This window comes from Pelobates fuscus, chromosome 1 (assembly GCF_036172605.1).
Source record: "Pelobates fuscus isolate aPelFus1 chromosome 1, aPelFus1.pri, whole genome shotgun sequence".
NCBI lineage: Eukaryota > Metazoa > Chordata > Amphibia > Anura > Pelobatidae > Pelobates > Pelobates fuscus.
In genome coordinates this window covers 471,939,090-471,959,881 of record NC_086317.1, presented here as the reverse complement: position 1 = coordinate 471,959,881, position 20,792 = coordinate 471,939,090, and the positions used below count along the sequence as shown (strand labels likewise).

General features: G+C 42.6%; 2 protein-coding genes across 2 annotated transcripts in view; both read right to left on the bottom strand.

Annotated features, from left to right (window-relative positions):
* Positions 1 to 20,792, bottom strand: part of MRPL48 (mitochondrial ribosomal protein L48) — a 377,463-nt gene that overhangs the window by 130,682 nt on the left and 225,989 nt on the right. The gene's annotated exons all lie outside the window — the stretch shown is intronic.
* PLEKHB1 (pleckstrin homology domain containing B1) lies at positions 997 to 19,849 on the bottom strand. The gene is made up of 7 exons (XM_063444969.1): positions 19,786 to 19,849; positions 14,654 to 14,710; positions 13,627 to 13,779; positions 13,028 to 13,127; positions 5,657 to 5,696; positions 3,433 to 3,532; positions 997 to 1,852 (listed from the first exon to the last, which is right to left on the bottom strand). The coding sequence occupies exons 2-7, from the start codon at positions 14,688 to 14,690 to the stop codon at positions 1,713 to 1,715; spliced, it is 570 nt and encodes a 189-aa protein (XP_063301039.1). The 5' UTR covers positions 14,691 to 14,710; positions 19,786 to 19,849; the 3' UTR covers positions 997 to 1,712.

The window sequence follows — 20,792 nt, the reverse complement described above, 5'->3', positions numbered from 1 at the left end:
TGATTTACATGTCCAGTTTAAACTAATTTCTACTCTACAAAATGACTTGACAGAAACTTGCATTGTACACCAAAATTAGTATTAGATTGTGACGGAAGTTTCAGAATATACACAAACACCAAAACTGCAACACATAGACCACTATGGGGCCACACACGCCCACCGTTAGCCAGCTGCTCAGTTAAGAGCAGCAAAGCAGTGTAGGGGTTCACTCTAGGCTTCCGTTTAGGGTCAGCAAACAGCATAAAGCCGTTTAATTAGAGTCTTGGGATTGAAAAAGAAAATGACGCCTCTAATTTTTTTTCAGCATCTGATCACTAATTAACGTTATTGGTTAATCATTTTACATTTTTTTATTTTTTTTTATTCTGTACCATTTTCAGTTTTTTAATAGACTTGGTGGAGTGTTAAAGGAACCTCGAAGGGTTAACCCTATGAGGCAATAATGAAAAAACTGAAGTGTCTACTGGGCTGTGAAAGCTTTATTATCCACAAAGCCTGATTGGCTTATTTATTGGTTCTTTCCATTTTCGTTTTGCACAGTCCCTGTATTTAGAATTGTACTCAATAAATTATGATTGTTTTTAATTATTTCTTTTGATTGTTTAACCCCTTAAGGACACATGACATGTCTGACACGTCATGATTCCCTTTTATTCCAGACGTTTGGTCCTTAAGGGGTTAAAGGGACCTCATTGTGCCTTTTGCGTATTTCACAGTTCGGTTCTTACACTCTAAGCTTGCCTGTCCTGGCACAGCCAGAGCACACTATGCACATTCATTTAACCCCACAGCCATGCATGCATACTGATATAATATTAATATATCTGGGCACACATTGGCTCATTCAGCATTTCAGATTTCTTTTGCATCACGGGTCAATGGCATGCCTGCTCTAAGGATGCTCCAGAGGTAAGTGTGTGTGTGTTTACTTACCTCAACTGCCCTACTTCACTTCAGTGAGTGTTTGAGTTGTTTTTACTGGGATGATACACAATAACCATTTCTTCACTATAAATGCTGATCCCCTCCCGTATGAGCACGCACACACTCACATTAACCCTTCGTAGCCTGGAGGGCATCTACAGCAGGTGTACCGACAACAGACATTAGAAATTAAAGGACACTCAGGGGAGAGTGTTAACAAAAAAACATCTACAAACTGTACATATATTAATAATGTCACAAAACACTAGAACAATTTGAAACCTGTTCATATTTTTGGGAGAAGCACATTTTGATTTCAAAGCAGCTTGGATTTAACAGCAACTTCTCATTTTGTTCAGGTTTTCCAAACAGGATTTACACGTTACATAAAATCAAGCCAGACCCAGCTAACCCAGAGGGCCACAGATGGATACATGATGGGTGGCACATGATGGGTGGCGCATGATGGGTGGCACATGATGGGTGGCGCATGACGGGTGGCACATGATGGGTATTATGTGGGATAGAACGTGAGTGGGCGATGATTGCATTAGGTGCCGTATGATGTGTGTAGTGTAAGTGATTGATTAGGTTGGTTAGTTAGTTAGTTATTGTATCAAGCTGTGCCAAGCTGTGCTAAGCCCTGACTATCAATAATTAAAGTTAACTTCATACAGGCAAGACATAGAAGAATGGGAAAAGACTGAACCTAGCTACATAATACATGGAAAATGTCCTTCCACAGCATTCCACAGCTGCAACAATCTCTCATCAGCTGGAAGGTCCTAAAACCAACATGGCAGCCACATGAGGGCGCTCATAGCAGATCCTGTGGCTGCCCCAGCAAGCATTCCGAGGGCCATCTGCTGTCCGTATCGTCGTTCGTAGGGATCCTCTCTGACAAGGACAGGTGGCATTCCATGCACTGGGGACAAGACAATGAGCAAAGACAGAGCGTTATATGTTGTAAATACAGGACTCGGCATTGTAAAACCACATACCGCCATGTTACTTACTACCCAGTCCTAAAATCCCAATTATTGATGCTGTCAGCGTATGCAGAGCCTGGTTTGGAGAATCGGGGGCTATACTTTACTGGCTGTAGCTAGATCACAGGGTTACTCTGCTGAAGAACTGCCTACACTTATGGTCACAATAGGAGATTTTCACACTTAGGGCAACATTGTGTAATATAAAAAGGGAAGCATAGCTCTGGCAACTGAATGGGAATTTCCCATATATGTCAGTTGGAGAAATGCTATGAAATGTTCAGAGCTTGTCTCGTTCAATAACAAAGTTTTAAAGCAAGGGATTGTTTTTTTTTTTTATTCCACACTATACTAATAATATACTAATATTATATATGTATCTGCCATAACACTTACTGTTATTTGAATCAATGTTTTACACAGCAAAACAAATCTATGATCTTTACATCGCACATACAACACAATATAATCACAAAATAAAAGTAAAAACACATTTTTAAAAATTCACAAATTTCAAATCTACTGTTTAGCATCATCTACATATCCCATTATTAAGTAAGCAATGTTTCTGCAGCTCTCCCAGAATTCCCAGCTGGATATGTAAATGAGCACAGAAAGGCATCACGCTCAGACTTCCTCCTGCTTCTGCCTGTCGAGCTGTCTGATCACAACTTGTGCTTTAATTTAAAAAGCGGTGTTTAGAGCAATGCCTCATTGCCAAGGGCACCTGAGACATGCAGGATAATGTCTGAATCGCAATGTCTGGCACTAGCCATTTGCATGTCCAGCTGAGCTTTGTGGGAATAACATTTCATGGTATTTCCGAGGTAGACAACCCCCTGCTAATACTTGCAGGAGATATGCAGGAGAAGTTGAGTAGAAAATGTATTTTTAAAAAAATATATACATGTAATAATAATTTCTCACCAGTAGATGGCAGTGTTACATTTGCCAGTGACAAGCATCACTTTCATAATGAGTTCAATACTCAATAGAGTTCAACCTCAATATAGATCCACAAATCCTCTTTTAATGAGGGAGTGCTGTATTCCTCCAACTAGCCGAGCACATTTATACACAAAGATAATAAAAAGACAGAATGAGTGCAAAATAACTGAACACGGCTTTTTGTGTATATTCGATATTCTGTCTCCGCCATTCTGGTGGTATTTGCGTTTTTTTTTTTTTTTAAGTTTATTGCATTTTATATTTTGGCAGCTGCCTCCGCATGTAGAAATGAACTGATTTGGGAATAATAAAAAAAAAATGGTAACCCCCCCCCCCCCCCCACACACACACACACACACACACACACACATAAATAGAGAAGGGAGAGGCAGCAAATCCGTAATTCCTTTATTTTTCTAATAAATGAAATGTCAGTAACGATAGAATTATGAGCAAGTGCTTCTATTTGTGCAGTGAAAATGGATCCGATCGCTGTCAAAGCAAAACATTAAACATCTACAATCTCCATTCACAACAACACAAAATATATATATATTTTTACACTTACTGTAGCCATAATGGCCATAACCGTGACCCGTATAAACAGCGTGGTGATCGTGCATAGGTACGGTTTGGTAACTGTCATCATAAGGATCGTATACATACACCTGAGGATAAAGGGATGCATGTTTAAAGAATCGAAATTCACACAGAATTAAAAAAAATAAAAATAAAGAAAAAGAGAAATTGTATAAGAAAGCAGGACGCCATATTACCGTCCTGAATCATTGTCTGCTTTTGGTTTTACTAAGCCAGCACGGCCAATCATGAAACACACAGCATGTAATTCAAACACTCCAAGATTAATTCACAAAACCAAACGTAGAATTAACAAGAGAATTTTACAATATCCAATTGCAAAAAGACTTAACTCGGCTATTCCCTCTTCAGTTCTACACATCTACACCTATTCATTAACGTCCATTCCATATGGCCTCATGTTAAATGGGGTGAAGCCATCCAACTCTGTTCAGGCCACTCAAACTGCAAAACCCAGACATTATTGTCAATATTGAACTATTTGCAGAATTGTATCCAGATGTCAGCTTGTCTGAATGCATCCCATCGGTTGAAATCCTCAATTTTAAGCATCCTGACCCGGTTTTTAAATTGCAATCTTATTACGTACAGTTTGATTAATATTTAGTTTAGTTTCTTGCTAATACCCAATTAGTTATGGATTATTGTATTTTTGGTGCCAGTTTCCCTCTGACCACCTTTCACAGTTTACTTATATTTCAAACAATATTTTTATTTTTTATATTTCCTTTGATTGCCTTATTGGCTTTGTTGATTATAGAGAGGATATTGATTATTTACACTTTGTTCAAGCATTGTGCATGGAGTTATATTTTATCTATCCGTATATTTGTGCATTTAATATTTTATAAATTTTTCTAAATTAATAACAAATTGTTATTTTGATTTATTTTGTGTTCCCCTTATTCAAATATTTTTTTTTTAGCAAGAGTTTAATGTTCCTGGCTGTTTGGAAAGGTAACGCTGCCAGGAAATGATTTAAAATCTGAGACAGGAATTGTAGGGTTTGGAAAGAAACATTATCAAATAAACAAAATGGAGGCTGCAAGGCACACGTTGAGCATTCCTGCCTACGTCTCTCAGTTTTCTGTTGCTTATAAATTCACCGATTTGGAGAAAAGTAAATGGTAAAATTTTAAAATATAAAAAATATATTTAAAATCTATTAGAGGGGAACATTATGCTGGTAGCGTTACAAGAAGGAACCAGTCCTGTTGAAAAAGACCGCTGCCAGCAAGGTTATATGGCAATAAATGCAGTGTGGCTACTAGTATTCTTTGCAGTAGGTTAATTCATGTGCTAACCCACATGAGCCATAAACTATTGCTAATTTGTCGTATGGAAAGTAATTAATGGGAGTACCAGGACTGGCCCAACGTCTTCATGCCTAGTGTGTGCTGCAGGTAGGACAGTGGAAGTCATGTAATGTAAACATCAAAACAGTAAACATGTGACATCACCCACGGATGTCTGGAGCAGGTAACACGTATACTGCATACAAGATATTTCATACACACAGTAAGGGAGATTGTAAGCTGGTTTTGGAGAGGGCAATCGTCGCCTACTGTAGAAGTGTCCAAAACAAAGGCAATAAATTGAAGCTCACTGACCCTACGGGAGCCGACGCTTTAATTTCAGCTTTGGGACTTTCTGTATCTAACGCAGACACCTGATCAACAAGTCCGACACCTGACAAGCTGCGATAGGATGTGTGCAGCATTCAGCCGTTTTATCCGGCACGCAAAAAAACATCATCCGCTTTGAAAATATCTACAGCCATTACCTGACTTGGCCGGACTCTATGGCATCTGTTCTATTTCTGTTGAACGGGTTTTACATTTTTCAGTTTCTGAGTACATTTAGTACATTTAACTTATATGTAGCATCGCTTCTGTAGACAAAGTACCGATACTTCTACAGGAGCACATACCCCCCCCCCCCCCCCATGAGCAGCATTTGACCTAGCTCACAGGAGAGTTGTTTTATTAATATTTCACAGTATGAGGTTTGATTACACTGTCCCTGGAAGACTATAGTATTCAAGAGCTGTGTTTAAAACGTATTATGTCATTGCTAATGTTTGTTTTATATGTAATGACACTCTAAATACTACAATAAAAATAAAAAATTGCAAAAATATCAATAATAATAATTGTAATTATAATTGTAAAGGAGGAATAGAAATCACTTACCGGGTAGTATTTAGCATCATCCAGAGCCATCTTCCAAGCCCTGAAACAGACCAGACAAACCCTCAGTAGAATACACATTGATAATTGTTGTGGTCGTGACTTAAATATGAATATTAATCTCTTAATACATAATAATTAAGCAATACGGAACAACATTAATATTTTTATAGTTCATGGTATTATGGTCGAATATGTGGATAGAAAATACACAAAACGTTGTAATATTAAATGTATATTTAATTTAACTATAATAAATAAACATATGCTAGCAGAATGTCAATTTACCACAATAATTAGACAATACAAAATTACTTACAAAAGGTTACTAAATGTTTTACAAAAGGCTATTACAATTGCTAAATGTTACAATGGATTTATATTACTTACAAGGCCCCAGCCCTTTGGCTGGGGTTAAGTCAGAGCTGGTACTACATCTTAGGTCCAGTCAGGTACAGGCAATAAGAGACAGAGTTTCTCCTACATCTGGTTTTTATTCAGTGTAAGTAGGCTGGCCTGTGATGTCACTGCCAGAAGCACATGTCTACACACTGCCCCTAGTGGTGCCTCCAAAGCATTACACTAAATATGCTTTCTTTATGATGTAAAGTCATTAATTAATAGATACCATTACAATAATATCAAATACTGTGTGCTATTAAAGGGATCCTATAGTGCCAGGAAAACAAAGCCATTTTCCTGGCACTATAGGGTTAATAGGTGTGTGTCCCCCACCCTCACGCCCCCCTCCTGTGGGGCCGAAGAGGTTAAACCCCCTTCAGCCACTTACCTGAATCCAGCACCGTTGTCCCTCAGTGCTGGGTCAGGCTCCACCCATAGCTTTGCTATGGGGAAAATCTGATGCTGGAGGTCGTTGAGGACAGGGCCGGACTGGGGATACAAAGCAGCCCTGGAAAAAAAATGTTATGCCAGCCCCATGTCATTGCGACATATATTGCCGTATGTAATATGTAAGGCTATATCTTACCACCCCAGATGACAGATGATTGAGTAATTATATATATATATATATTTTTTTCTAATATAAAATATTGGTCCTTTCAGAGTAAAACATTTAATTATACAGTAAGCATACTCACATGCAGACACAGACAATCTCACTGACACACGCAAGCTCATTGATACACAGCCTCATAGACAAACAATCTCACTGATATACATCAGCTCATTGACATAATAACACAAGCTCACTCACTTGCAGGCACACACATGCAAGCTCACTCACTAGCAGACGCGCACACACACACACACACAGCTTAATTTAGTGGTACTGGTGTCTATAGCATGTCTCAGAGAAAAGGCAGTGTTTACATTGCTTCAAAGTGACACCGCTAGTGACAGTCACTCAGACGGTCACTAGAGGTGCTTCCTGTGTCATTGCACCTACATTCAGGGCCTCCACACTCTGGAGGCGCTGAACGTTCCCCATAGAGATACATTGATTCAATGCATCTCTATGAGGAGATGCTGATTGGTGTAGTGTTTTGCAGCCAATCCTATGGCAAAGCATTGGATTGGCTGAGATCATCAAGCTTGATGATCTTAGCCATAGAGGCAGGGCCAGTCGAGGGGAGACCAGCACGCTACGTGGGGGGAAAAAAGGTGAGCAAAAACATTATTTTAAAGCACACATATACACCATGACAGACACAGAAACACACATATACCATGACACACACACACCATGACACAGGCAGACACACACACACCATGACACAGACAGACACACACACCATACACACACCATGACGGACAGACAGACACACACACACACCATGACGGACAGACAGACACACACACACACCATGACGGACAGACAGACACACACACACACCATGATGGACAGACAGACACACACATACACACCATGACGGACAGACACAAACACCATGACGGACAGACACACACACCATGATGGACAGACAGACACACACACACACCATGACGGACAGACAGACACACACACCATGACACAGACAGACACACACACACCATACAGACAGACACACACACACCATGACGGACAGACACACACACACACACCATGACGGACAGACACACACACCATGACGGACAGACACACACACCATGACGGACAGACACACACACCATGATGGACAGACAGACACACACACACACCATGACAGACAGACACGCACACACCATGACGGACAGACAGACACACACACACACACCATGACACAGACAGACACACACACACCATACAGACAGACACACACACACCATGACGGACAGACACACACACACACCATGACGGACAGACACACACACCATGATGGACAGACAGACACACACACACACACACCATGACGGACAGACAGACAGACACACACACACACCATGACGGACAGACAGACACACACACACCATGATGGACAGACAGACACACACACCATGATGGACAGACAGACAGAAACACACACCATGACACAGACAGACACACACACACACCATACAGACACACACACACCATGACGGACAGACACACACACCATGACGGACAGACACACACACCATGATGGACAGACACACACCATGACGGACAGACAGACACACACACACCATGATGGACAGACAGACACACACACACCATGACGGACAGACAGACACACACACACAAACACATCATGACACAGACAGACACACACACCATACAGACAGACACACACACACCATGACGGACGGACAGACACACACACCATGACAGACAGACACACACCATGATGGACAGACACACACACCATGATGGACAGACACACACACACACACACCATGACGGACAGACACACACACACACCATGACACAGACAGACACACACACACCATACAGACAGACACACACACACCATGACGGACAGACAGACACACACACACACCATGACGGACAGACAGACACACACACACACCATGACGGACAGACAGACACACACACACACCATGACACAGACAGACACACACACACACCATACAGACAGACACACACACACCATGACGGACAGACAGACACACACACACCATACAGACAGACACGCACACCATACAGACACCATGACAGACAGACAGACCATAACACACATTACTCCTACCTGGCTGCCTGGGGGCCGTGCAGTGCAGACTGCTGACTGTGCTGTCGGCCGCTGGGGAAGGTCTGCTGGCGGCCGCATGTGAAGCTGTGCTGTGCTGGCTCTGCTTTCCCGCCTTCGCGCGCTGCTGAATGAGACCGCGGCCGGAATATGACGTCATATTCCGGCCGCGGTCTCATTAAGCTGCACGCTGGGGAGCAGAGCCAGCACAGCACAGCTTCACATGCGGCCGCCAGCAGACCTTCCCCAGCGGCCGCCAGCAGAACCAGGTGTCTGCCCGGCCCCAGGTGCCGACGGCCCACCGGGAAATTTCCCGGTATCCCGGTGGGCCAGTCCAGCCCTGGTTGAGGACGTCCAGCATCAGATAACGGACCAATAGTCCGCTAGGATTCCAGAAGTACCCCCAGTGGCTGTCTGATAGACATCCACAGGGGGCAGACTTAGAGCTGCAATGTAAACATTACAGTTCTCTGGACCGGCAATGGTTTACATTGCAGCACTAAGTGTAAAGGGTCACAGCACCCAGACTACTTCAATTAGCTGAAGTGGTCTGGGTGTCTACAGTGTCCCTTTATGTAATTAATCTCCTGTGTTTTCATTAACGGGGAACTGCACAGCACTGACAAGGGGAATTTGAAAGTTTGGGCCAAAATAGCTGCAGAGCGAAATGTTCCCAAACTGGATATTTTGACGTCCAATTTACTATTTTTGTAAATTTTCCATAATCCTGGTTTAGCGAATGACCCACTTTATATCAGGCTCCACCCATGTCAACATGTCATAGAGTTTACACAAACCTCATAACATCTGCCATTTACAGGGAAATACAGGATTAATGCCCCCTCCGTCTCACCATCCGATTTAAAGGTTCATTTCCAGCAAGCGAGAACATGATGAGGTGAGAAGTTGGTGTTTTGGGGCAGCATGGACAGCAAGCCTTTATTCAAGCAAAGCAGCATGGTAGTTGTAGTTCTGAAAAGCTGGAGGACTATCCATTCCTGCTCATATACCAGTAATGACTAACCTTGCCTTCCCAGCTTTCTGTGTAATACATTTCCCACCTCTAGTAGCTGTCAGTCAGAGAGCCACTAGTGGGACTTCCTGGACGAGGTTCTGCATTCTTTGCAGGATGTACGTTCGGTGTTTCATGCTCTGCATGGATACGCTGAATACTCCCCATAGAGATGAATTGATTCAGTGCATCTCTATGAGGATGTGCTGATTGGTGCAGAGGGTTATTTGCTGTAAATGCGCGCTATCCTCCCAAAGCTTCCCTATGTGGAAGCATTGGATTGGCTGAGATTCATCTCTATGGGGAGCAAGACTGACACTGGCACAACGATGGCTGAAAGGTAAGTAAATCTTACTATTTTATTGCATACTGGTGAGCTGAACGCTACAGATGAAAATACCACCATTAAAACTGGTCAATTGGGGGGCGGGGCCAGACCGCCGGGCTGGATGGTCGCAAGCAACTTCAGCTCCTGCTCTTTCTCTCTCTATAAGCCCTTAAAACATGATTTATCCTGGGATAGTAGACCCTCAGTGTGCTGGGACCACTGGACCCAGAGAGAGGCTGACTCCCAGAGTTACAGTCCTCTGGGGGAGAAACTGCCGCCCCAGATGGGGCCTTCTTCGACGGCCGCTGCCCCGCTATCCTGCCTGACAGTGCCCGGCCGGAGGACATGACCGGCAAGGACCTGGCCCTGTTCCCCCCCCCCCCCCCTCTTGACCGTGGGGGTTATCCCAGTGGTGTATCCTGGTTTTGTGCTGCCCTAGGCAGGACAAAACTCAGGCGCCCCCCCCCGCACCCCCCCACCCAACCTTTCCCCCCGCCCTGCATTCTAAATACACACACACACATTCACTGACAGATACGCATACACTAGCTAACAGAAACACACACTCGCTAACAGAAACACACACACACTAACAGACACACTAACACTCAGTAACAGACAAACACACTCACTAACAGACACACACTAACAGACACACACTCACTCACTAGCAGACACAAACTAGCAGACACACACACTCACTAACATACACACACACTCACAGGCAAACACACACACTAACAGACACACACACTCACTAACAGACACACACACTCACAGGCAAACACACTAACAGACACACACACACACACACTCACCCACATTAACACATTTTTAAAAATTTATTTAACCACCCCCCTCCAGCCTCCTTACCTTTGGGAATGCAGGGGGGAGTCTCTTCCTCCCTGGTGGTCCAGTGGCTGCTGGGCAAGCGGCACTGGCTGGCAGGCGGCGGCTGGCGAGGGAGCACTTTCTCTGAGCTGTCTGCTCAGCTCCCTCGCACGCTTCAGAGTGAGGCTGGGAGCCGGAATATGACGTCATATTCCGGCTCCCAGCCTCACTCTGCGGCGCGCGAGGGAGCTGAGCAGACAGCTCAGAGGAAGTGCTCCCTCGCCAGCCACCCACCAGCGCCGCCCGACCGCCCAGCAGCCCGCCGGCAGCCCAGCATGTCTGATAGCCGCAAGGCTAACAAGACATTTGCCTTGGGCATTTGGGGGCGGCTTTTTTTTGCCGCCCCCTGGAAAATGCCGCCCAAGGCAAATGCTTTGTTTGCCTCGCGGCTAATACGCCCCTGGGTTATCCTGGTCCCCCCCCTCGGGATCCAACCACCGCAGTGGCCTCCCGCGGGGTCCCGGCACTTCCTCCCTCGGGCAGGGAAACAAGCCGTCCTACTGATACGACAGCCGACCGCAACCACTATCACACCGAGGGGTTTACCGGCACAAGGAGAAGCAGACAAGCAACCGCCCAAACTCCTGTTGTCCGGGAGAGCCTTACACACAGCAGAGAACTAGCCCAGCACCCAGCAACAGGCAACCTGACAAGAATCTGCAGCTGAAGGGGATATCTTCCACCCATCTCTAGAGGGACTACCTTCAACCAAGACTGTCTAGCCTTCAACTATTTTACCCTCAGGAACTCTGTGCCATTATCGAATGAGAACTGCCACCTGGTGATACACTCCATCCACAAGCTTGCCAAACTTGAGTACACATTTTGTCAAACTAACCAGCCTGTCATTAGATAACTGTCTCTCAGTGGACTCACAAAAGCATATCTAAGCCTTGTTTACCTACTATAACAAATGCAGGATCTGAATAAGCTTATTCAACTCATCTCATTAACGCGATTTACCTAATGATTGCTGCAATATGTGACATGTGAACCAAAGGTTTCCTTGCTGTAGGATAAGATTAGTTGGACGGGATGTTACTGGGCGAAATATATATATCCCTCATCTAAGCATAGTTAAGCGTAACTATACCAAGGGTCTGAAGCTAAAACGAGGACGCTCACTATAACTTTTAACCTTAAGCTATTGTTACCAAGCGACAGAATATTTCATTATAACTAACCAGCATGTACCTAGCCTGTTGTATTATTCTAAAAACATGTGCATACCATCTAAATGCTACCTAGCAGTCAAAAACATGTATGTTCAATGAGTCTAAGTATGCTGTTGTGGCATTACTGTCATGCGAATGTTACCCATGCCATGCACTACAAAAATAAAGAATTAAAAAAAAATGGTCAATTAATACTAGTAAGTCCATTTGGCTAGGAATATGCACATCTCCTGAGTGAGATGTCAGGTTAATGTGACATTTATAAGCCAAGGATGAAGGTAAAAAGAAAGAAATGCAGGAATGTCTTTGACATTTGTCTCTCATTGTCGTGTGTGTCAGTCTCAAAAAGTTTGGGAAGCCCTGGTCTAGAAGTACTGTCTGAAAGTGTCAGAGGTCTCTGAAGGTCAGTATCCAGGGGTGGATGCCAGGAAGAGAGATTTCTTTAATCTTCATATCTTACATTTGTCTGGATCTTTAACTAATCCTACTTTACCCATCCCAGCTCAGCACCGTCACCCCTCAGCACCACTTCTTGTTATATAACAAATCTGGTTATTAACGGCACTCCACTTAGTGGTGGTATTGGGACAGTTTTTGAACTTAAAATTCATTTAATCAGGCGTGTAACACAGACTTTATTCACTAAAGACTGCATTATAGTGAATTCAAAACTGAACAGAGAAATTTAGTAACTTGTAGCCCAGATTTAGAAACATTGTCCAATTCAGGTGTTGTCACATTTTACTATTTTGACACAATTTATCTATTTGGTTTTTAATTCATTATAATATCTCTTTTCGTGAAGAACCACCTCCCCCCAATAAAACCCATGGGCATACTCACACCGCATCGTCCTCGCTCTCTGCACATAAATACACCCTGTGATCTTGCATCTGTAACATCACCAAAGCGTCCCGAGAACCGCCTTCTGGTAGCTGGATGTCTGAAAAACAGCGTGAACAGGGGTCACACACAGCTGCATGTACTTCAGAAAGACCCCACCTAGATATATACATCTCTGCAAGTATAACAATGTATGGAGTTGGATGAGCTATCCCACTGTAAGGAATGAACCTGAAATTGTGAAGTTAATATACATCCCGGGAGATTAAATATGAAGGTTGAGGTTTTTTTCCTTCCAAAATTGGTGGTAATTATTGAAAGCCCAATGTGCCCATCTCGCCCCCCACCACTTCCCCACAAGTCATCTCTGCACTCCACCTGCAGACCAACCATCACTCAACCACACATCACTCCACCAACTTCCACTCCATCCATCACCTCCCCATCCATCACTCCACCATTCATCACTCCTCTTGCAGACTTAACACATGACTCCACCACCCATCACTTCAACACCTTTTACTCCATCCAACTCTCAATCCCCAGGCTTCACCTGTAAATATGAATCATCCTTACATGGGACCCACCATCGGACTCACCTTCACACTCCGCACCAGCCCTTATATTTGTACAATGAAACTTCAATAGGAGTCTCTCTTCATAGGTTCCACGTGCTTCATCTGGATAATAAACCAGAGTGCCGTCTATCCACAGATCAAACCAATGCCTCTTCCAGCGCCTCAAAATGGAGCCTGCAGGATGCGCATGAAAACATTTAACATTTTGTGAGATCAACACGTGAAGTCATTGAACCACCCAGACTTATTCCAGTTATTCAGTGTAGGGAAACACTTGGTTATTAGTGGGGTCAGGGAGTCCAGACTACCCCAGGATGAGGTAGGTGTGACTGCTCACAGTTCCTCTCTCTCTGACATCATGACAAACTTCCTGTGAATATGTAATGCCTGGGAGGAAACCCAGGAATGATGTAATTTATTTATAAAATATTTTACCAGGAAGGATACATTGAGATTTCTCTTGTTTTCAAGTATGTCCTGGGTCCACAAAACATGTCATAACGTAGAACATTTCATCACACCCATAAAGGTGGCTATCGAATTACAGTGAGCCTGCGGATGACGCCAATCACCCCAAATCAGGGAAGTATTCTCGCCAAAATTAAACATTACTATGGAGACAATAAAATGGCGTCACCCTCACAATCTTTAACAAGTGAGCCCTAATGCAACTTTAGCTTAGTAAAGACACGGAAGGTTTGGGTTATCCCATCTACAGAGAGTCTCTCTACTGCTCATTGAAGATACAAGCATGAGGGCCAGTGTTACTTTTCACTAATAAAATAAAAGCCGTAAAAATAAAATAAAATTGGTACCAGGGTCTAATCCCGTCAGGTTACACTACAAACAATCTGTGGGAGGTCAAACTAAAGAAATACATATACATAAAGAGATAAACACAAACACGTTAACAGGTTCATACAAAGAAGGACTACGCAGTCCTTTCATACAACAATTAACCCTTAGCAGACCACAAGTCTTGCAGCATTTCTTAAAGTGTAAATACTGAAGTGGCTTATTACTAACATAAAGTTAGACGAACACTTACTTTGCCTCCACAGCCAGCCGCTCTTCAACAAGGCCATCTCTCAGAGCGATTCCCCTGCTAGACGGACAAAAAGATATAGGAGTTTCAAATTTAGGGATTAACCACTTAAGGACCAAGGATGTCAATGCAATCATAGCAATTAGTTTTTAAGTATTGTATTTAGAAATAATGACGGATGGGCCATTTAAGGCTAATCAATGTAAATTACCAGGATAATCCACACCGCATAATGTCTTCAGGGAAAACTTTGTGATAACTGGTTACTCGACATTAATGGGTTAATGTCAGGCTTATTTTACATCTCTAGTGATGTCAGGAGAGAATAAGGGATTGGGTTTAACCCAAAAAAGTTTACCAATTTCAGAGTATGGGCATAGGGCATACAGACAACAAATATATATAAAAACAGGTACATCTCTAACTTCCAATACATTAAATGTATTTGTTTGCATCGCGTGTAGTTGTAAAAATAATAGTGTTTATGCACTAAAATAGAAATTGTGGAGAACTGACAAGGAAATCTTAGTCTGTACAAAAATCAATAAATATAAAAAAAAAAAAAAATTTTTAATGTAGGGCTGGATTTCCAATAAAAGTATATACAGGACCATCAAACCACAAGACCACCACAGAGCCCTCCTCACCCCTCCCCCAATATCTGTGGAGCTAAAGTGAGCTAATTTAAACCACTAAGGTTTTATTCGAAGGCACAACAAGGCGAAACGCATAGGAGTCCGAATTAAAATGTATTCATATAGAGTGATAAATAATAGAGGTAAACACTTATTAATCCTTAACATGATTTGTGTATGGAGCACTTCGTCATAATATGATTAATATGACTCTCATGCATTCAGCCTTGGTGTGCCTCCATGTAAACGTTTGTGGGTTTGAGTCATTTGGATTTCCAATAAGGCATGACCCTAGGGTCCTAGGGTTGCACTTTTTAGGGTGTCTCATTTCGAATACCTCCTACACATTTATACGTTGTTCTATCTACCGCAAGGAAACCCAGAGTCTTGCTTGATTGTATATTGGCATAACAACATTCCACAAACATTCTGAAAGACATTTTTCTATTTTATTTTTTTTTATAAATTTATTGAGGTTCATATTATGAGAACCAACTGGGTTGGGGGTATTTAAATCCACTACACAGGGCATTACGGGTGCTTTCCAAAACATGGCTTTCAGATACACCTCACCGATAAGGACCAAAACTATTGTCTGGGTTTACTCTCTTACAGAGGAGTGCAGCCAACATCTCACATCTGACTTTTAATCCAGTGGAGACTGTGCTGTTCCTAACAAAGAATAGGTTCAGGTGCGGCCAGGTGGGGGAGTCCCAAATACCATAGAGTATAAAGGATTCCTGTGCACACTCAATTGATAAAGTGAGCAGACTTTTATTAAACAAATGTTTAGGCTCTGCTATAGATCCTTTATCAAGCATGATTAATAAAGGTTCTATAGCAGGGTCAAAGCGTTGCTTTCATATCTCGATTGTCTGTTGGCCTGTTAAATGGTCATTTACTAACATTCCGCAAACAAACCATCTTTTTGACGCCCATTCTAGTTACCCTTTCATCAGGATTGCCTCTGGCTGGGCAGTATCTCATTCTTCATCGTGGAAATTACCCGAAGCTCTCCTTAAACTGGCAAAGGAGGGACAAGCTCACAAATATATTTATTTTCTATTTGTTCAGCTGGAAGCAGGCTGCACTCCCTGCATTTCTGGATACACGGCTCCAAATCTTGTGTAGTTCAACATACTGTCCCTCTAGATCAGGGTTCTCCAAACTCTAGCCCTCCAGATGTTGCTGAGCTACAAATTATTTCATTGAAAGAATCATGGGAGGTGTAGTTCAGCAACATCTGGGAGGGCACGAGTTTGGAGAACCCTGATCTAGATTTCCCCTGCTGCCTCTTGTCTCAAATCCCCACGGGATCCTTTAGATTGTAAGCTCACGGGCTATCTAGCTAAGCACTTTGTATAAAAGACCATAAATGGCAAGCTCTCAGCTAACGGGCAGGACTCTCTCTACCTTTTGTATTTTGCCTGTGTATGTTTTACGTCCTCCACTAATTGCACAGCGCTACGGAATCTGTTGGCGCTTTATAAATACCAGTAATAAATAAATAAAATAGATGGTCATTTCACTCCTATATCTGTCCTTAAAGGGAGACTACAGGCATCAAAACATAATTAGCTTAATGAAGCAGTGTTGGTGTATAGATCATGAAGTCTCAATGCGCGATTCTCTGCTATTTAGAAGTTAAATAACTTGTGTTTCTGTTTACACAGCCCAAGCCACACCTCCCCTGGCTGTGACTCACACAGCCTGCATGAAATTGTATTTTTGTTTATTTTAAATCAAATGTTTACTTGCTTTAAATTTTTTTTTAAATCTCCTGCTCTTTAATCACACACTGCAGGGTCTGGAGGGCTATTAAGGCAGCAGGATTAATTTAAGGGGACACTCTATTGCCCAAATACAAAATACATTTTAAAATAACTGTTTAGTAGATATGCCCCAAATGACAGCATGCATGCTAACTAAATCAGGACGTAACATGACGTGTTGTCTGCCTGAAAGTCAGGGGGGTGTTACCAGGTTAATTCATAAAAGTGTAAATTGTAATTGAGATCTGCACTTTTTGCAAAATGAAAAAAAAGGACACAGCAAAAACATATGTGAGGAAGGCTGAACTTGATGGGCGCAAGTCTCTTTTCAGCTATGTAACTATGTAACTATGTAACTATGTAACTATGTAACTATGTAACTATGTAACTCTTTACGGATAAAGCGTTTCAGTTAACCAAAGTGCTTTAGGTGTTTGGAGTGTTCCTCTGACTCCTAAATGGCAGAGAATTGATCTATACACCAATACTGCATCATAAAGCTAAAGATGTTTTAGTGACTATAGTGTCCCTTTAATTTGTTTGTTAAATTTATTTGCTTGATTTAGTTCAACACCCATTTAGCAGCACTAAAGAAAATGTTGGCACAAATTAAATAAATCCATCATATTTAGAACAGCTTTGTCCAATAAAATACACACCCAGACCTTGATCCCACAAATCTGCTTGGAATTATATGAATGTAAAAAGGGACAAGGCATAGTTACCGACGAGCACCCTATATATCCAAACCCCCAACTGTCCCAAGTTCAAATCCCTAGAAAGTACAACGTACGGGATCACTGATGTGAATCGGCCATGCCAGTGTTCTCCTGATAACAAAGCATGCCGAGCTGTAAGTCAATGTCAGTACTGATTTCAATGTCACCGTTATAAAAATTATTACCAACAAAAGAAAATCTATAGATTTGCTATCTCTCTATACATTCGTGAAGAGTAGAGGAGACATGTACACTTCAAAAGTTCTGTCTCTAGTCTGTGCTAAACTATGCATAGGCAAAGACTCTGAGCGAGGGTAGAACACCCAGGGAGGCTTGCGAGAGGACTATATTTGACAACACAGAAAATAAAAGCAGAAAATTGGACGAATCCCCACCCCAAACAAAAAACACACACAAGCAACCCCCCAACCCACACACTGTGCCACAGTTTAATTACCAGATGGCCACCAAACGTTATCTGTAAACAGGAATCATCCTTACCTGGGACTCTCCACTCCTAAATCTACCTGTAAACAGGAACCATCCTTACCTGGGACCCAGCACTGCTAACGCTACCTGTAAATAGGAATCATCCTTACCTGGGACCGGCACTCCTAACTCTACCTGTAAATAGGAATCATCCTTACCTGGGACCCAGCACTGCTAACGCTACCTGTAAATAGGAATCATCCTTACCTGGGACCGGCACTCCTAACTCTACCTGTAAATAGGAATCATCCTTACCTGGGACCCAGCACTCCTAACTCTACCTGTAAACAGGAACCATCCTTACCTGGGACCCAGCACACCTAACTCTACCTGTAAATAGGAATCATCCTTACCTGGGACCCAGCACAGCTAACTCTTCCTGTAAATAGGAATCATCCTTACCTGGGACCCAGCACTCCTAACTCTACCTGTAAATAGGAATCATCCTTACCTGGGACCCAGCACTGCTAACGCTACCTGTAAATAGGAATCAGCCTTACCTGAGACCCAGCACTGCTAACTCTACCTGTAAATAGGAATCATCCTTACCTGGGACCCAGAACTGCTAACGCTACCTGTAAATAGGAATCATCCTTACCTGGGACCCAGCACTCCTAACTCTACCTGTAAATAGGAATCATCCTTACCTGGGACCCAGAACTGCTAACGCTACCTGTAAATAGGAATCATCCTTACCTGAGACCCAGCACTCCTAACTCTACCTGTAAATAGGAATCATCCTTACCTGGGACCCAGCACTCCTAACTCTACCTGTAAATAGGAATCATCCTTACCTGGGACCCAGAACTGCTAACGCTACCTGTAAATAGGAATCATCCTTACCTGAGACCCAGCACTCCTAACTCTACCTGTAAATAGGAATCATCCTTACCTGGGACCCAGAACTGCTAACGCTACCTGTAAATAGGAATCATCCTTACCTGGGACCCAGCACTCCTAACTCTACCTGTAAATAGGAATCATCCTTACCTGGGACCCAGAACTGCTAACGCTACCTGTAAATAGGAATCATCCTTACCTGAGACCCAGCACTCCTAACTCTACCTGTAAATAGGAATCATCCTTACCTGGGACCCAGCACTCCTAACTCTACCTGTAAATAGGAATCATCCTTACCTGGGACCCAGAACTGCTAACGCTACCTGTAAATAGGAATCATCCTTACCTGAGACCCAGCACTCCTAACTCTACCTGTAAATAGGAATCATCCTTACCTGGGACCCAGAACTGCTAACGCTACCTGTAAATAGGAATCATCCTTACCTGGGACCCAGCACTCCTAACTCTACCTGTAAATAGGAATCATCCTTACCTGGGACCCAGAACTGCTAACGCTACCTGTAAATAGGAATCATCCTTACCTGAGACCCAGCACTCCTAACTCTACCTGTAAATAGGAATCATCCTTACCTGGGACCCAGCACTGCTAACTCTACCTGTAAATAATAATAATAATAACAATAATAATAATAATAGTAAGAAGAAGAATCACTCCTTACCTGGGACTCAGCAGATCTATCTCTCCTTTAATTCCAGATCTTGTGACATGGGCTGGGCATTTAAACACTCAGATAAGGTATCAGGTAGGATTAAGCTGGCTCCTGGGGCATCACGGGATTTGTAGTTCTGTTGTTGGATTTGTCTGATGAGCCTGCAGCTAACGGCTTACAAATCCCAGCATGCACTGGGTGACATCTAGCTAGTTCTCGAATGGACCTTCGTAGCATCATTGGAACATAGTCAGTGTGTTTAATAAATAAATATTGTTTAATGTAAATACAAGTTTATTATTGGGGTGCTGTATGATGACAGGTGTACATTGTGTTATTATTGGGGTTCTGTATAATGACAGGTGTACATTGTGTTATTATTGGGGTTCTGTATAATGACAGGTGTACATTGTGTTATTATTGGGGTGCTGTGTAATAACAGGTGTACATTGTGTTATTATTGGGGTGCTGTATAATAACAGGTGTACATTGTGTTATTATTGGGGTGCTGTATAGTGACAGGTGTACATTGTGTTACTATTGGGGTGCTGTATGATGACAGGTGTGCATTGTGTTATTATTGGGGTGCTGTATAATGACAGGTGTACATTGTGTTATTATTGGGGTTCTGTATAATGACAGGTGTACGTTGTGTTATTATTGGGGTGCTGTGTAATAACAGGTGTATATTGTGTTATTATTGGGGTGCTGTATAATGACAGGTGTACATTGTGTTATTATTGGGGTGCTGTAAAATGACAGGTGTACATTGTGTTATTATTGGGGTGCTGTATAATGACAGGTGTACATTGTGTTATTATTAGGGTGCTGTATAATGACAGGTGTACATTGTGTTATTATTGGGGTGCTGTAAAATGACAGGTGTACATTGTGTTATTATTGGGGTGCTGTATAATGACTGGTGTATGTTGTGTTATTATTTGGGTGCTGTATAATAACAGGTGTACATAGTGTTATTATGTACACCTGTTATTATACAGCACCCAAATAATATA

Coding starts and splice junctions, on each gene's coding strand:
- PLEKHB1 (XM_063444969.1), bottom strand. CDS start 14,690: ATGGCCTTGTTGAAGAGCGGCTGGCTGTGGAGGCAAA. Junction 13,780..14,653: donor CGGCTGGCTGTGGAGGCAAA/GTAAGTGTTCGT, acceptor CGCATCCTGCAG/GCTCCATTTTGAGGCGCTGG. Junction 5,697..13,027: donor GAGAGCGAGGACGATGCGGT/GTGAGTATGCCC, acceptor GGTCTGTTTCAG/GGCTTGGAAGATGGCTCTGG.